The following is a 17699-nucleotide window of genomic DNA, read 5'->3' on the forward strand; positions in this document are numbered from 1 at the left end:
GTGTGTGTGCGGTGCGTGTATATGTTGGTGTGTGTATGTGTGTGAGTGTATGGTGGTGTGTCATGCATGTGTGTGCGCGTGCAGGCGAGTGTGTGTGTAAGTATGTGGGTGTGTGTGTATGTGTGAGTGTGTATGTGTATATGTCTGTGTGTATGTATGTGCGTATAGGAGTATGTAAGTATTGTGTGTGTATGTGTATGGGTGTATGTATGTATGTATGTGTGTGTGTGTGTGCATGTGTGTGTAAGTATATGTGTGTGCGTATGTGTATGTGTGTGTGTTTATATTGTGTGTATGTATGTGTGTAGGCGTGTGTGTATAGGTGTATGTGTATTAGTGGGGTGTGTCTGTGTGTTTTTGTGTCTGTATGTAGGTATGTGTGTATGTATGAGTGAAGGCATATATATTATATATATATATATATATATATATATCTTATTATAAAAGGCAGATTTTATCTGCCTCCCTTTGGGAGTTATACAAATCTACAATATAGGATTTCTTCAATTACAATTTACCTAGCAGTTTTAAGAGTACAATGCATCGCGTCATGCCAGGTCCAGTTTTTAAAATTTAAACTCCAATTAAGCAAAATTTACAGAAAACTCACATTCTGGTGTGTGTGTCAAATGCTTTTCTTAGTCTGGTTTACACCACACGCAAACGCATACACACAGTGGGCAAGGAATAAAATGAAAGTAATTCACTTACTATAGTGAGTGATTCTTTCACTCTGCCTCCCACTTCCTCTTTACACACATAGAAAAAACTTTTATTTTTTTACATAAGTAATGAGAGCGAAAGAGACTAAGAGAAAGCGATTGTATGACGAGGGAAGTTCCTTTGAAGTTACCGTGCATGGGACTCATTGATGTACATGTGTGTGTGTGTTTGATGGAGTGTGGGAGACAGACAGGTTGTGTAAGTGAAGTGCTTCTGTTAGTGTGTGTGAAGAGACAGAGAGAGTAATGTGTGAAAGAGAGAGATAACTGAAATTTTTTACTCGGTTTATGTGTATATGTATGTATGCATGTATGTGTTGTGTGTGTATGTATGTGTGTGTGTATGTATGTATTTATATATAAAAGAAAGGTTGTGTGTCTGTCTACTCCGATTTAGATTCCTAACTACTCCCACATTTTGCGATGCAGTTTAACCAAAACCGGGTATCTTATAGTCGTGATTCATATCGAGCCCTTCTGGGTATTAGCGCGCGTCTACGATGAGTCTATGATTTTACAAATAATTTACCATCATTTTTTTCCATTTTAATAATGCATATTTTAAAAATAAACGGAAGTAACTCTCAAACTTCACACCAATATGCGTGCTCATATGCGACGTAATATCACATCACCAGCATTTCCTCACACTCTCCTTGCACTTGGCGAAGGCAAAATACCAGGGGATGAAAATGGTAATATTGCCATCGATTCCATTTGTACCATTGTTAAGACGCCTTCTGATCTCAGAGATGCAGTGTTCCCAGATTTACAAGCTAATTATCAGAATATGGATTGGATTGGCAAAAAGGCTATACTGGCCCCGAGGAATAAAACTGTTCACCATATTAATGATGAAATGCTAAAACTCATTCCTGGGGAAGTCGATGTATATCAGTCTATCGATACAACTCCTGACCCAGAGGACGTCATCAACTATCCAATAGAGGTACTCAATTCCTTTGAGCACCCCGGACTACCACCACACTTTCTCAAACTTAAAGTTAGTGCCCCTATAATGCTCATCAGAAATTTGGTTCCCCCAAAACAATGCAATGGCACACGTTTGTGATTTGAGCAAGACTAAACTGAAAGTGTTTAAACCACTACTCAAAAAATAAAAAAACACAGCAAACAGAAACAAATAAATACATAACCATTTAATCCTCACACAACTTCTTCAATTAGAATTTACCTAGATTTTTCAAAGTACTCCATTCGCTCATGCCATAATATATTTCTTTCAATTTCACCCCCCAATTAAGACAAAATTCGAGAAAACTCAATATTTTAACATATCACTCCGAAAGCATTGATGTACATGTGTGCGTGCGTGAGTGTGTGGTGTCATTCCTCACACACACGCATACACATACATATACAACTACATACAACTACATACACATACAACTACATACAAACCCTGTGTGTTTGTTATTCGTAAAAAAGGCGCAAAAACACAACTCACTTATCATTCCAACACATTTGCAAAAACACACGGAGGACAGAAAAGGTAAATTGGTTTTTATTTTACTCTGTATATATTTTATTATATAATTTATATATAGATATATGTATATATAATTTCAGTATGAAACAGTGTTTATGTATAAACAGACGACACATATAAGTTACCAAGCCGCCCGAATTTACCTATTCATATTTAAATGAGAATATCAGAGCAATCTCTTTAGTACATTCGTGAAAACACGTATTATACTTCGTAAACACTTCAACTACAGTTTTTGTACAAAAATCGAAGTGTAATTTTAATTCCGTGAATTATGGAAGATTTTTTTCCGAAATTTGTTCCTATTGTGTTTTCAAAATTTTTAATTCTGACAAAAAATGGATACGAATTTCATTATATCAAGCAGCGAGTCAGAATTCGAAGGATTTTCTACTGAAGACCTTCATAAATCTAACTCTATGACTGAAAAAAAAAAAGCATCTTTATATAAGAGTGAAGTTGTGTGTCTGTCTCCTACGATTTAGATTCCTACTACTCCCACATTTTGCGGTGCAGTTTAACCAAAAGCGGGTATCTTATAGTCGTGATCATATCGAGCCCTTCTGGGTATTAGCGTGCGTCTACGATGAGTCTACGATTTTAAAAAAATTTACCATCATATTTTTCATATGGACACCGCCTTCAGTCGAGCAAATAGACTCCAGGACTTATTCCTTGTAAGCTTAGTACTTAGTCTATCGTTCTCTTTTGCCGAGCCGCTATGTTACGGGGACGTAAACACGCCAGCATCGGTTGTCAAGCGATGTTGGGGGAGCAACACACACGCACACATACACACACACACCACACACACACACATATATATATATATATGAAGGGCTTCTTTCAGTTTCCGTCTACCAAATGCACTTACAATGCTTTGGTTGGCCCGAGGCTATAGTAGAAGACACTTGCCCAAGGTGCCACGAAGTGGGACTGAGCCCGGAACCATGAGGTTCGTAAGCAAGCTACTTACCACACAGCCACACTACGGCTATTGTATGTAGTATGTATGTATGTATGTATGTATGTGTGTATGTGTGTATGTATGTATGTATGTATGTATGTATGTATGTATGTATGAATGTATCTATGTATATTATGTATGTGTGTGTATGTGTGTGTGTGTATATATGTATGTATGTATGCTTTATGTATGTATGTATGCATGTACGTATGTATGAATGTATGTATGAATGTATGTATGTATGTATGTATGTGGTATGTGTGTATGTATTATGTATGTATGTTGTATGTATGTGTGTATGTATGTATGTGTTTATGTATGTATGTGTGTATGTATGTATGTATGAATGTATGTATGTATATATTTATGTATATATGTATGTATGTGTGTATGTATGTGTGTATGTATGAATGTATGTATATATGTATGTATATATGTATGTATATATGTATGTATGTGTGTATGTATGTATGTATGTATATATGTATGTATGAATGTATGAATGTATGTATGTATGTATGAATGTATGAATGTATGTGTGCATGTATGTATGTATGTATGTATGTATGCATGTATGTATGTATGTATGCATGCATATATGTATGTATGTATATATCTATGTATGTATGTATGAATGTATGTATGTATGTATGTATGTATGTATGAATGTATGTAAGTATGTATGTATGTATGTATGTATGTGTGTATGTATATATGTATGTATGAATGTATGTATGTATATATGTATGTATATCTATGTATGTATGTATATATGTATGTATGTATGTATGTATGAATGTATGTATGTATGTATGTATATTGTATGTATGAATGAATGTATGTATGTTATGTATGTATATATCTATGTATGTATCTCTTATATAAAAGGCAGATTTTATCTGCCTCCCTTTGTCTCTTATAGAAATCTACAATATAGGATTTCTTCAATACAATTTACCTAGCATTTTTAAGAGTAGAATGCATCGGGTCATGCCGGGTCCACTTTTTAAAATTTCAACCCCAATTAAGCAAAATTAGAGAAAACTCACATTGTGGTGTATAAGTCAAATGCTTCTCTTAGTGTGGGATACAGCACACGCAAACGCACACACACAGTGTGCAACGAATAAAGTGAAAGTAATTCACTTTCTGTAGTGAGTGACTCTTTCACTCTACATCCCACTTCCTCTTTACACACATACACACGCAAATATATAAATAAAATTGTAAGCTAACGTTGTTGTGTGCGTGTGCGTGAGTGTGTGTGCGTGTGTGCGTGGTGTGTGTGTGTGGTGTGTGTGCGTGTGCGTGAGTGTGTGACAGGAAGTTTTTTACGACGAATATAAGACCTATATCCAAGTAGCAGAAAGATCGCCCAAAAGTGTATATAGATATTTAAATGTATTTATATATTCATCTATACACAGATGTATGTATAATTTGTGTATATATTTCCATAGCGGTAACCTTTCACTCCATACAAAGTTTTTTAGGACGAATATAAGATCTAAAGTATATACAAGTAGCAGAAAGATCGCCCAAAAGTGTATATAGATATTTAAATGTATTTATATATTCATCTATGCACACATGTATGTATAACGTGTGTGTATATATTTCCATAGAGGTAACCATTCACTCCATACAAAGTTTTTTAGGACGAAAATAAGATCTAAAGTTATCTCTAAGAAAAAGAAAGATCGCCCAAAAGTGTATATAGATATTTAAATGTATTTATATATTCATCTATACACAGATGAATGTATAATGTGTGTGTATATATTTCCATAGAGGTAACCTTTCACTCCATACACAGTTTTTAGGACGAATATATGATCTAAAGTTATCTCTAAGAAAAAGAAAGATCGCCCAAAAGTGTATATAGATATTTAAATGTATTTATATATTCATCTATATACACATGTATGTATAACGTGCGTGTATATATTTCCATAGAGATAACCATTCAATCCATACAAAGTTTTTTAGGACGAAAATATTTATATATAAAAGAAGGGTTGTGTGTCTGTCTACTCCGATTTAGATTCCTAACTACTCCCACATTTTGCGATGCAGTTTAACCAAAACCGGGTATCTTATAGTCGTGATTCATATCGAGCCCTTCTGGATATTAGCGCGCGTCTACGATGAGTCTATGATTTTACAAATAATTTACCATTATTTTTTTCCATTTTAATGCATATTTTTTTTAATAAAGGGAGGTAACTCTCAAACTTAACACCAATATGCGTGCTCATATGCGACGTAATATCACATCAGCAGCATTTCCTCACACCCTCCTTGCACTTGGCGAAGGCAAAATACCAGGGGATGAAAATGGTAATATTGCCATCGATTCCATTTGTACCATTGTTAAGACGCCTCTGATCTCAGAGATGCAGTGTTCCCAGATCTACAAGCTAATTATCAGAATATGGATTGGATTGGCAAAAAGGCTATACTGGCCCCGAGGAATAAAACTGTTCACCATATTAATGATGAAATGCTAAAACTCATTCCTGGGGAAGTCTATGTATATCAGTCTATCGATACAACTCCTGACCCAGAGGACGTCATCAACTATCCAATAGAGGTACTCAATTCCTTTGAGCACCCCGGACTACCACCATACTTTCTCAAACTTAAAGTTGGTGCCCCTATAATGCTCATCAGAAATTTGGTTCCCCCAAAACAATGCAATGGCACACGTTTGATCGTTAAGTCCTTATCTCCCACCGTAAACTTATATCAATATTTGCCTGAATAATCATCATAATTCAGTGCAATCATTAACAGTACTTTCAAGCAATTCAGTCCCGAGCAACGCCGGGCAATTCTGCTAGTGTATGTATATATGTATGTATATATGTATGTATGTATGTATGTATGTATGTATGTATGTATGTATGTATGTATGCATGTTTGCATGTATGTATGTATGTATGTATCCATCACATTGTCCACATGTACTATACTTGTTTACAAGGCATTGATTGGCCCAAAGCTGTAATACACTGCAATATATTGAAACGGAATTTTAGTGGCTGCAAAGCGAGATTCTTAAGCATATGTCCATACATGCTGTCGTGACATTTTCTCTCTCAGCATTCTGAGCGGTTTAATACAAGAGTTATTTCCCTTGACGAAAGAAAGGCTTCAATTCAGATGTTTGTTTGTTATAGAAGTTGTTTGCGATTTCATGTCTTTCAATTCTGAAGTTGCGTCCTTTCTGCTGCTGCTATGGCTGCTGCTGTGGCTGCTATGGCTGCTGCTGTTGCTGCTATGGCTGCTGCTGTTGCTGCTGTGGCTGCTGCTATGGCTGCTGCTATGGCTGCTGCTGCTGTTTAGGCTGCTGCTGCTCCTATGACTGCTGCTGCTATGGCTACTGCTGCTCTGGGTGCTGCTTCTGCTATGGCTGCTATGGCTGCTGCTTCTGCTGTTTAGGCTGCTGCTGCTATGGCTGCTGCTGCTGCTGTTCAGGCTGCTGCTGCTGCTGCTATGGCTGCTGCTTCTGCTGTTTAGGCTGCTGCTGCTATATCTGCTGCTGCTATATCTGCTGCTGCTATATCTGCTGCTGCTATATCTGCTGCTGCTGCTGCTGCTATGGCTGCTGCCGCTGCTATGGCTGCTGCTACTGCTGCTATGGCTGCGGCTTCTGCTGCTGCTATGGCTGCTGCTGCTATGGCTGCTGCTGCTGCTACTGCTACGGCTGCTGCTGCTGCTGCTGCTGCTATGGCTGCTGCCGCTATGGCTGCTGCCGCTATGGCTGCTGCCTTTTTTGCCTTTGCTGTGGTTGATTTTACTCTTGCTGCTGCTATCTGACTCCCTTTCTCCTCAAGAGAAATAACTCTCGTATTAAACGGCTCAGAATGTTGACGGAGAAAACGCTACACAGCATGAGTGCTTCGTAACTTCGCTTCGTAACCACTATTTCCGTTCCAATAGTCAGTCCTGTGATGAAAAGCCTTTCCAGCCATGAATGTCTCACTTGCGATGTTTGTGATTATTTAAAAAAAAACAAAAAAACATCTGTTCATATCCGACAGATTTGTCCCGGTCAGAATTTTAATAACGAGGTGGGATAGTCACTGTTTGACCGTCTCTGTTAGCTGTATGGAATTAGTACTGATATAGAGCTGAAACAACGAGAGCATAGTGTGCTCTCTCTCTCTCTCTCTCTCTCTCTCTCTCTCTCTCCCTCTCTCTCTTTCTCTCTCTCTCTCTTTCTATCGCTCTCTCTCTCTCTTCCTTCCTCTCTCTCCACTCCGTCCCTCCCATTCTCTTTCCCTCCCACTATCCTCTCTCTCTTTCTCTCACCCTTTTTCTCCCTCTCTCTCTCCCTCTCTCTCTTTCTCTCTCTCTCTCTGTTATCCTTTTGGGGTCAATGAAATAAGTACCAGTTCAGCACTGGGGGTTGGTGTAATCGATTTGTCCCTCCTCTAAAATTGCCGGCCTTGTGCCAAAATTTGAAATCAACGGTAACATTTTACGCTCCCACAACTGAATGCCTGTGAGACTTGGATAGATTATGAATGCCATGCAAAAAGCCTAACCCGAACTGTCTGAGAAAGCTGTTGAAAATCACATAACAAGACAAATTCCCAGCTAGCCAGGTCCTCTCTTGAGCTGATCTGCCACGCATTTATACTAGGCCTCGAAACCAGTTTTATAAAACCAGTTAAAACCGGTTTTACATTACGATCAGTAAAACCGAAACCGATTTGCCAAAACCGATTTTAATGCTTTCTGTTTCTAGTTGTTTTTTTTTTTCGTTTTCTCACAAAACATTTCTCCATTTTTTATTCTTTTGAAAAAATATCGTTGAAACCGAACTAACGGAACTGTTGTCGGTCGCCTTTAGTTGAGAATGCTGTCTGTTTCATTGAAACATATTGCATCAAATCAATTCTCCACTCAGCACCTTGTCATTTCCTTCGCTAACCCCTGGCTGACTCTTTGAATTTGGAGGTAACAGAGTTTATTCATAGCAAGTCAAGGGGATGCTGTTAATCTTCAGTCAGGTGATCTTTCCCATTGAGCATATGTAATAACCAGTTCCAGATTCATTTCAAGGAAGTAACACTAAATTATTTCTTAATTATTTTCATTAGCCCTAGCATGATAAAAAGAAAATCAGCTGTTTGGAATTATTATTATTATTATATTATATATATATATATATATATATATATATATATATATATATATATATTATATATATATAATGTATAAGGGTGGAAAGGAACACACGAGTTGATATATATGTAAAAATAAGTCAAAATAGAAAATGCTAAAATAATTTTATAGTGAACATTTCAGTACCGGTTTCGGTCATTTTGAGACCTTTTCAACTGTAACGATTAAATAATTAAATTTAGAAAAATTAGAAGAAAAGTTTTTTAAAGGAATATTTCTATAGTAGTGTTCAGATATAAGTAGCATTCTGCTTTTCTCTGACACCCTTGTTTGCACTTGTGTGTTGTAGGTCGTTGTGAATTCTTGGTAGGGTAGAAGAAGAAAAGAGAAGAAGAAGAAGAAGAAGAAGAAGAAGGCTGATGTGGAGAGGGGGTGGGAAAATCTGGGAGTGCCCTGATGGTCGTATTTTGAATGGTCAGTGGCGGCTGGCAGTCGCAGTTCAATTCAGGAGAATATTTCTATTGACAGGCTTGTTTATGGAATTTGCGTAGGTGTTAAAAACAAGATAAAACAATAACAATCAAAGAGGCCGATAAAGGGAGTGCTGTTGTCTTAATAGATACGACATTTTACATAACTTTGGTACTTTCTATGCTGGAAGACACAACATACTATGAAAAGGCACAAAACTACAGTCAACAAAAAATAATGAGGGAACTAAAATCCATGTTAAACCCATACAAAGCAGGGCTCACCAACAAAGAATATGATTATATGACCAATTTCACAAGTAAAACCAGCCAATTCTACGGTATACCTAAGATCCACAAAAGTGAGAAAATAAGCAACGCATGCAAGATAGCTACAGACAAAATAATTAAAGTCCCTAATCCTAATGACCTCAAATTGAGACCCATAATAGCAGGTCCCGCATGCGAAACCACCCACCGCCTCAGTAACTTTTTAGACACCCTGTTAAAACCACTCCTCAAACATGTCAAAAGCTATATAAGGGACGACTTAGATATGCTCAATCACCTACCGAATACTATAAACAAAAACACCATACTGGTATCCTTCGATGTAGTCAACCTCTACTCCAATATCCCCCACAACCTAGGACTAGAGGCAATCCAATTCTGGCTAGAGAATCACGCCAACGAACTACCACATCGCATCAAAAAAGAATTCGTGATAGAAGGGGTTAAATTCATCCTGGAAAATAACTTCTTCGCCTTCAATGACAACTTCTACCGACAAAAATCGGGGACTGCGATGGGTACACGAATGGCCTCCTCCTTTGCCAACCTAGTCATAGGATATCTAGAGATCAGTCTGTATCGTAAGGTTCTAGAAAGATATGGCAGCCTTTCTCCATCTACATAGAAAACAACTGGAAGAGATATCTAGATGACTGTTTCATTCTTTGGCATAAAAATATAGAAAAACTCATAGAATTCCAGGAAATGTTAAACGGACTGGACGTAAACATCCAATTCACGATGGAATATAGCCAGCAACAACTCCCCTTCCTCGATATCCTCATTAAGAAAGCCAATAATATAATAGAAACAGACATATATTATAAGCCTACAGACTCTAAGCAATACCTTCCATTCAATTCATGCCACCCTAGACACACCAGGATGAATATCCCCTTCAATCTAGCAAAAAGTATATGCACTATAGTCTCTAACGCAAACACCAGAGACACACGACTACAAGAACTAAAAGATACTTTGTCACCAGGAACTATCCACCTTCACTTATTGACAAGTGCATTCAACGTGCCCTTCAACTTAACATCAAGGAACTGAGACATCCCAAATCAAAGAAAAACTTACAACCAAAAGCCTTACCATACATCTCCACACACAACCCTCTCAATAACGAAGCCTTCGGCACCATCCTCCACAACATACCCCTCCTAAAAAAGGCCACAGAATGAACACAATCCTCCAAACACACACGATCATAAAAAGCAAGAGACAGCCTAAATCCATGAAAAGTCTTCTAACACAAGCCCGAATTCACTCTTCAACACAAGCCGACAGTAAAAAAATGTGGAAGACCCAATTGCGGGATATGCGACTATCTAATTGAGGGATCAGAGTTCTCCTTCAAACAGGGACAACGGTTTACAGTGAAAAGCAACTTCACATGTGCTTCGGAGAACCTAATATACTCACTAACCTGCTCCGGGTGTCAAGAGCAGTACATAGGCCAAACGAAAAATAGTTTGCGTAAACGAATGGCCCTGCACAGATCCCAGATAAAAATTCCCCAAAACAGAAAAATAGCTTTTAGCCAACACATAGATACTTGCGCCAACAAAAAAACACCAAGCTTCAGGATTTTCCCCCTCTACCAATTTAGGGACGATACAACCTCGAGACAACGAATAAGTAAAGAAACTCTCTTTATTACAAAATACAGGCCACTTCTTAACGGGTCTACGACAAACAATTAATATACCTCAACTTTAGAATAAGAGAAATATACATACACAAATATTACATTCCAAAGAATCCATTACTAACTTTCACCCATTCATATTCTCCCTTCTCTGTTTTTCTCTTCTTCTTCCTCTTCTTCTTCATCATCATCATTATCATCATCATCGTCGTCATCATCATCACCACCATCATCATCATCTTCTCCATCTTCTTCTTCTTCTTCTTCTTCTTCTTCTTCTTCTTCTTCTTCTTCTTCTTCTTCTTCTTCTTCTTCATCATCATCATCATCATCAACATCGTCATCTTCTTCTTCTTCTTCTTCTTCTTCTTCTTCTTCTTCTTCTTCTACTACTACTACTTCTCCACCTTCTACCTCTTAACTTTGTCACTAATGCTTTTTCAGTATAACACCTACGCAAATTCCATAAACATGCCTGTCAATAGAAATATTCTCCTGAATTGAACTGCGACTGCCAGCCGCCACTGGCCATTCAAAATACGACCTATTTCTTTATTATTATACCTATTTCTTTATCAGGCCACTCCCAGATTTTCCCACCCCCTCTCCACATCAGCCTTCTTCTTCTTCTTCTTCTTCTTCTTCTTCTTCTTCTACCCTACCAAGAATTCACAACGACCTACAACACACAAGTGCAAACAAGGGAGTCAGAGAAAAGCAGAATGCTACTTATATCTGAACACTACTATAGAAATATTCCTTTAAAAAAACTTTTCTTCAAATTTTTCTAAATTTAATTATTTAATCGTTACAGTTGAAAAGGTCTCAAAATGACCGAAACCGGTACTGAAATGTTCACTATAAAATTATTTTAGCATTTTCTATTTTGACTTATTTTTACATATATATATATATATATATATATATATATATATATATATATATATATATATATATATATAACGTAAGGTGTACTAGCCATCTGAATGTGGCTAGCTACTGGGGGTGGGGTGTTACTGATGCTTTTAGCCCCAGGCGATCAACGTCACCAGATGGACTTTAGACACAATCTCAGTGCCCTTGTGTTATTTGCAAAGGGAGGTCATCCTCCCTCGAAAACCTAAGTGCTACATACGGACTATAGTTTCAAGGTAATTGCCTCTCGTCAACGCATGGTAAACACCGGTTTTCGATGAAGGACCCCGCAACTCGACCCCGGAACTTATTCTTTTGTAAGCCCAGTACTTATTCTATCAGTCTCTTTTGCCGAAGCGCTAAGTGACGGGGACATAAACACACCAGCATCGGTTGTCAAGCAATGCTAGGGGGACAAACACAGACACACACACGCATATACGATGGGCTTCTTTCAGTTTCCGTCTACCAATCCACTCACAAGGCTTTGGTCGGCCCGAGGCTATAGTAGAAGACACTTGCCCAAGGTGCCACGCAGTGGGACTGAAACCGGAACCATGTGGTTAGTAAGCAAGCTACTTACCACACAGCCACTCCTGCGCCAATACTGTTGATTTGGGTATCTGATCCCTCAACTCGGTCAACATTTGGCAGACTCTTCTCCTCCCATTCATTCTCCACGTACAGCAGTCTTTCATAATGGCATCTCCAAGCCTCATTCTTTGTAGAATCATTAAGCGCAAGTGCGCTATCATCCATGCGGACACATTTCTCTCATATGACTTCACAATTTTCTCCCACACACTGTCTTCAGTTTGTTGGCCCTCACGGCGCTGAACATAGGCAAACTTCTCGTTTTCTGCTTCTCCCAATGATTTTGTTTATTGTGCTTGACCCTTTGGACTCTGACTTCATCCACTTCTGTCTCTCTTACTGGATGTGTCAACATCAATATATAGGAATAAATACATAATGAAAAAGAAACAGGCATCGGAGGGGTGATGCATACGTTGCCTGCAGATAAATCTTTTTGCAAATTATATTGTGGCTTACAATGCATTGCTTACCTATGCTTTTTAATTGAACTGAATTTTTTTTTAATATTAATATTAATTTCAATTTTTAATATAAATATTATAAATATTTACACTCTGGTGAAATTAAGAAATCAACTTTTAAATGAACGAAATTCTCAAATCCATCAGTGTACACATGCACATACATGCACACACACACACACACACACACATGCACAGCCTCATTTCTATGTATATATTTATGCATGTATGCACATGTATCTATGTGCATAGGTACACCATGACCTTTACACATGCAGACGAGGGTCGATTCATATGAAAAAGAAAGTGAATAAAATAATGCAACCACTTATTGGGAAATCTGTAAGTTTAATTTTTAAAAATTAAAAAAAATTTTGAATCAAACCAAATGTTCATCATTTTGAGCCACTCACCCAATGAGTATTTCTGCTAAATGTGGTGAAAATCCATTCAGCCGATTTCCAGTAATTTGGCAAACACACAGACAAAGGAAGACGAGTGATTACAATACACTGCTTTCGCTTACATATGCAAGGTAATTAACATAATTAATTCTTTTAGAGTGGCACCTTTCTTCTTAGCTACACACCATAGCTCATATATCATTTAAGAACTTTGAGTTATAACTATGCTTTTATGGTTAATTGTCTATTGTAAACTGTGTAAATATCAATGGTGTGTAACCATAGACTTTTGTGAAAAAATTCAAACAATATTTTCTTTTGAACTTATGGCCTTCGCTTGTGGAAATGCTTTTCCTCCCACAATATTTGCAAGGAAAACCTCGTTTCTTTGTCACCTGAAATGTATAAAAAACAAGAATGTTATTTTCTTAGACAATGGTACATGACACAAACAGTAGAGACTGAGACAAGATATAACTATATAGTTATGTATTAGGTTGTCAAGAAAATTTTTGCAGTTTTTAATCTTTAAATTCAGATGCACATATCTTGGCTCAAACAAAACTTTAGCAATCGAAATAAACACCATCAGAATCAACAGACTTTTGCCAACGCAAAACAAGTTTATTTATGCCAGTAGCATAAAAATCCTGCATTCTGGTATCAATGAAGTCGTTGAAGGTGTGTTTGGCATTGTCTTGGTTTTTGGAGCATTGATGTGATGCTTGAAAATGTGGTAGTCAGTAGGTGAGAGTCTGGTGAGTATGACGGATGTGGCAGAGTTTCGTAGCCCAATTCGTTCAACAGCTGCAGGGTCAGTTGTGTGACGTGTGACCGAGCGTTGTCATGGAGAAGAATTGGCCTTTTTCTATTGACCAATGCCGGCTGTTGTTGTCGGAGTTTCTTATGCATTTCATCCATTTGCTGACAGTACTTCTACACCGTAATGGTTTCACCTGGATCTAAAAGGCTGTGATGGATGAAACCGGTCGCAGACCGCCAAATAACAACCATGACCTTCTTTTGGTGCAATATATATGAAAATATATATATATATATACATATACTCTTTACTCTCTTTACTCTTTTACTTGTTTCAGTCATTTGACTGCAGCCATGCTGGAGCACCACATTTAGTTGGGCAAATCGACCCCGGGACTTATTCTTTGTAAGCCCAGTACTTATTCTATCGGTCTCTTTTGCCGAACTGCTAAGTGACGGGGGCATAAACACACCAGCATCGGTTGTCAAGCAATGCTAGGGGGACAAACACAGACACACACATACACGCACATATATATATATATATATATATACATGTATACGACAGGCTTCTTTCAGTTTCCATCTACCAAATCCACTCACAAGGCTTTGGTCGGCCCGAGGCTATAGTGGAAGAAACTTGCCCAAGGTGCCAAGCAGTGGGACTGAACCCGGAACCATGTGGTTAGTAAGCAAGCTACTCACCAAACAGCGACTCCTGCGCCTATATATACATATATATATATATATATATACTCTTTTACTTGCATACTACTTTGATTTCTCTCCAGTCTATATATGACTTCTTCATTCAGAGCTCATGTATCACTACCATGGAGTATAGCTGTTTGCACACAACCATCATACAGTCTACCTTTCACTCTGAGAGAGAGAAAGAGAGAGAGAGAGAGTCCTTTTGTTGCCAACAGAGGCAGTAGCTCTCTGAACGTCCTCCACCCTATTCTTATTCTAGAAATGATACTTTCAGAGCATCTGCCACCATTGCTAATTTTGTCACCTCAGTAACAGAAGCTATCTACTACCTCAAGAGGAGTGGCTGTGTGGTAAGTAGCTTGCTTACCAACCACATGGTTCCGGGTTCAGTCCCACTGCGTGGCATCTTGGGCAAGTGTCTTCTGCTCTAGCCCCGGGCTGACCAATGCCTTGTGAGTGGATTTGGTAGACGGAAACTAAAAGAAACCTGTCGTATATATGTATGTATATATGTATGTGTGTATATGTTTGTGTGTCTGTGTTTGTCCCCCCTAGCATTGCTTGACAACCGATGCTGGTGTGTTTACGTCCCCGTCACTTAGCGGTTCGGCAGAAGAGACCGATAAAATAAGTACTGGGCTTACAAAGTATAAGTCCTGGGGTCGATTTGCTCAACTAAAGGCAGTGCTCCAGCATGGCCGCAGTCAAATGACTGAAACAAGTAAAAGAGAGAGAAAATGAGAGAGCTTCCTGGGCATTTGAGAGAATTTAAGTCCTGTGTACTCTTAGTGTTTATTGTTCTGGAACATCTGCCACAAAGAAAGATGACTTTATCTGTTAATCTACCTGTGATTCCACTGCACCTCTTATGTGTCCATAGTTGACACTAAGTGCAGTGAATGAAATTTCTTATAACTTCTTTCCTACATGTTGAGCAGGGCCATTTACCTGATGGATAGAGAGTTTTATCTTCTTTCTTACTAACAAAATGTTTAGTATTTGCTAGGTCAACAATAAGGCATTTTGATTCCAGGTTTTGTTTCCATACCTGGAATTTCTTCTCCAATTCTGAGATAAAAACAAGGTCATCAGCATATAGTAGTTCCCACTGGCATCCAGTTTTGAATTCCTCTGTTATGGCCTCGAGGACTATAATCAATAAGAGTGGGCTTAGAACTGAGCCTTGTACTTGTACACTAAATTCATCACTGTATTCATGGCTGACTCTCACCTTACTGACAGCACCACTGTACATGGCTTGCACAGCTCTAACAAGTCACTTCTCTATTCCTAACTTCCTTGGAGACCACCATATAACAGAGTGAGGAATTCTGTCGAAAGCTTTCTCCAGATCAACAAAGGCTGAGAACAATGGCTTACTTTTGGCCAAGTACTTTTCCTGCAGCTGTTGCACTAGGAAGATGGCATCTGTGGCACTCTTCCCAGGTACAAGACCAAACTGCATCTCATCGAGTTTAATTCTATTCCTAATCAGTTGAGCTATAACCTTCTCAGTAATTTTCATGACTTGGTCTAGCAGTTTAATACCTCTGTAATTATTTCTATCTAAGTCATCACCTTTATCCTTGTAGCAGCTAAAAACATCACCATTTTTAATCATCGTCATCATTTAATGTCTGTTTTCCATGCTGGCATCGTTGCTTGGATGGCTTGACAGGATTTGACAAAACCAAGAGGAGCACCTGGTTCCATAGTCCGTTTTTGGTTTGGTTTCTACAGCTGGGTGCCCTTTCCAATGCCAACCAATTTACAGAAAGTACCAGTGTTACGAGGGGGGACCTCCGATTCGAACTGTTACGGAATCCCTCACACACAGGCCCGTTCGATGCAGCGAATAAACTACGGAAACTCGGAGAGGAGAGGAGAGATAGACACAACAACAGCAACAGCAGCACAGAGGCAATCGAGAGAGACACAAAGAGGCAAGGCACAACTGGCTTACATTTAACACTAGTTTATGACAATCAATTGTTACAACATCAAATACATTTCAGATACATTTAAAAGAGGACATGCACGTGACAACTCAATACATCATACGGGTATACCACAGATCAAAGCATTTAAACATGCAAGTAACAATATAACCGTCCGGTCACAACACATCAAGGTCAATACATCAGCATTTCAAAGGTACACGTCCGAAGACACAGTTCTATTTCAAAACACATCAACAAGTCATATACAGTTCAAAAGACATTACAGGCCGAACAGTTCAATGTTCATTATACAATGTTCAAATCACAACACTGTACACAATGTCTTTACACAATTCACAATGTTCATTAAATTCTTCTTTACTGTCTCATTTCTTTTCACTGTTCAATACATCAATTCTTTTTCCTTCTTTTTCTTCACATATCAATACACAATTCACGTACCTTTAGTTCCTACTAGAATAGCCAGTGTCCCATATTGTAGTCCCTCTCTAACAGCCGCCTATTCCTCTGTATATATCTCTCTCTGTCCCAATGCTCCAAAACCGCCGACTGCTTAAATTCCAACCGCTCGCCTCGACTCCCAAAAACCGACTGCTCGCTTTGACGACCGAATACCGACTGTTGCTCTATCACTACCCTCAATCTGTCTCTGCACTTATACTCTCTCTATCCCGCCTGGTCCTATGTCCCTATCTTTATCGACGCTGTCACTGTCATTCTCTCACAACAGCTCTCAGATCCCTTAATCTGTCTTCCTCACTACTTTCTTCTTCCTCTTCTTCACTGTCACTAGATTCTTCCTTACTCTATCTTCCTCGGCCCTCACATCTCTCTGACCCCTAATCGACCGGCACAAGGCCAAAGGTCCCTCCAAAAGCCATTACTCTTCCAGTAAACAAAGGGCTGTAGCTTTTTATTCCAGACTTGCAGGCGCCACTCCCAACAAAGTGGGTCAAGAAATACTGTACCAGCCAAACCACAATACCAGGTACTTTTTGCACGATGCTATCACTGGTGCTTTTTATGTAACCCCATCACCAATGCTTTTTATGTGGACCAACACCAGTGATTTTTACAGGGCCCAGCACCAGTGCTTTTTATGTGACACCAGCACCACTGCTTTTTATATGACACG

At 38.6% G+C, this 17699-nt stretch overlaps 1 protein-coding gene across 2 annotated transcripts in view; it reads right to left on the minus strand.

Annotated features, from left to right (window-relative positions):
* Window positions 1–13089: 13089 nt before the first annotated feature.
* Window positions 13090–17699, minus strand: part of LOC115223714 (exostosin-like 3) — a 46256-nt gene continuing 41646 nt past the window's right edge. For both annotated transcript variants that reach the window (XM_029794390.2, XM_036512374.1), the window contains one exon: window positions 13090–13522. In XM_029794390.2, the coding sequence (XP_029650250.1) occupies window positions 13364–13522 (159 nt within the window). In that variant the 3' untranslated portion in view covers window positions 13090–13363. The remainder of the gene's footprint in view (window positions 13523–17699) is intronic.

This window comes from Octopus sinensis, linkage group LG23 (assembly GCF_006345805.1).
Source record: "Octopus sinensis linkage group LG23, ASM634580v1, whole genome shotgun sequence".
Lineage (NCBI taxonomy): Eukaryota > Metazoa > Mollusca > Cephalopoda > Octopoda > Octopodidae > Octopus > Octopus sinensis.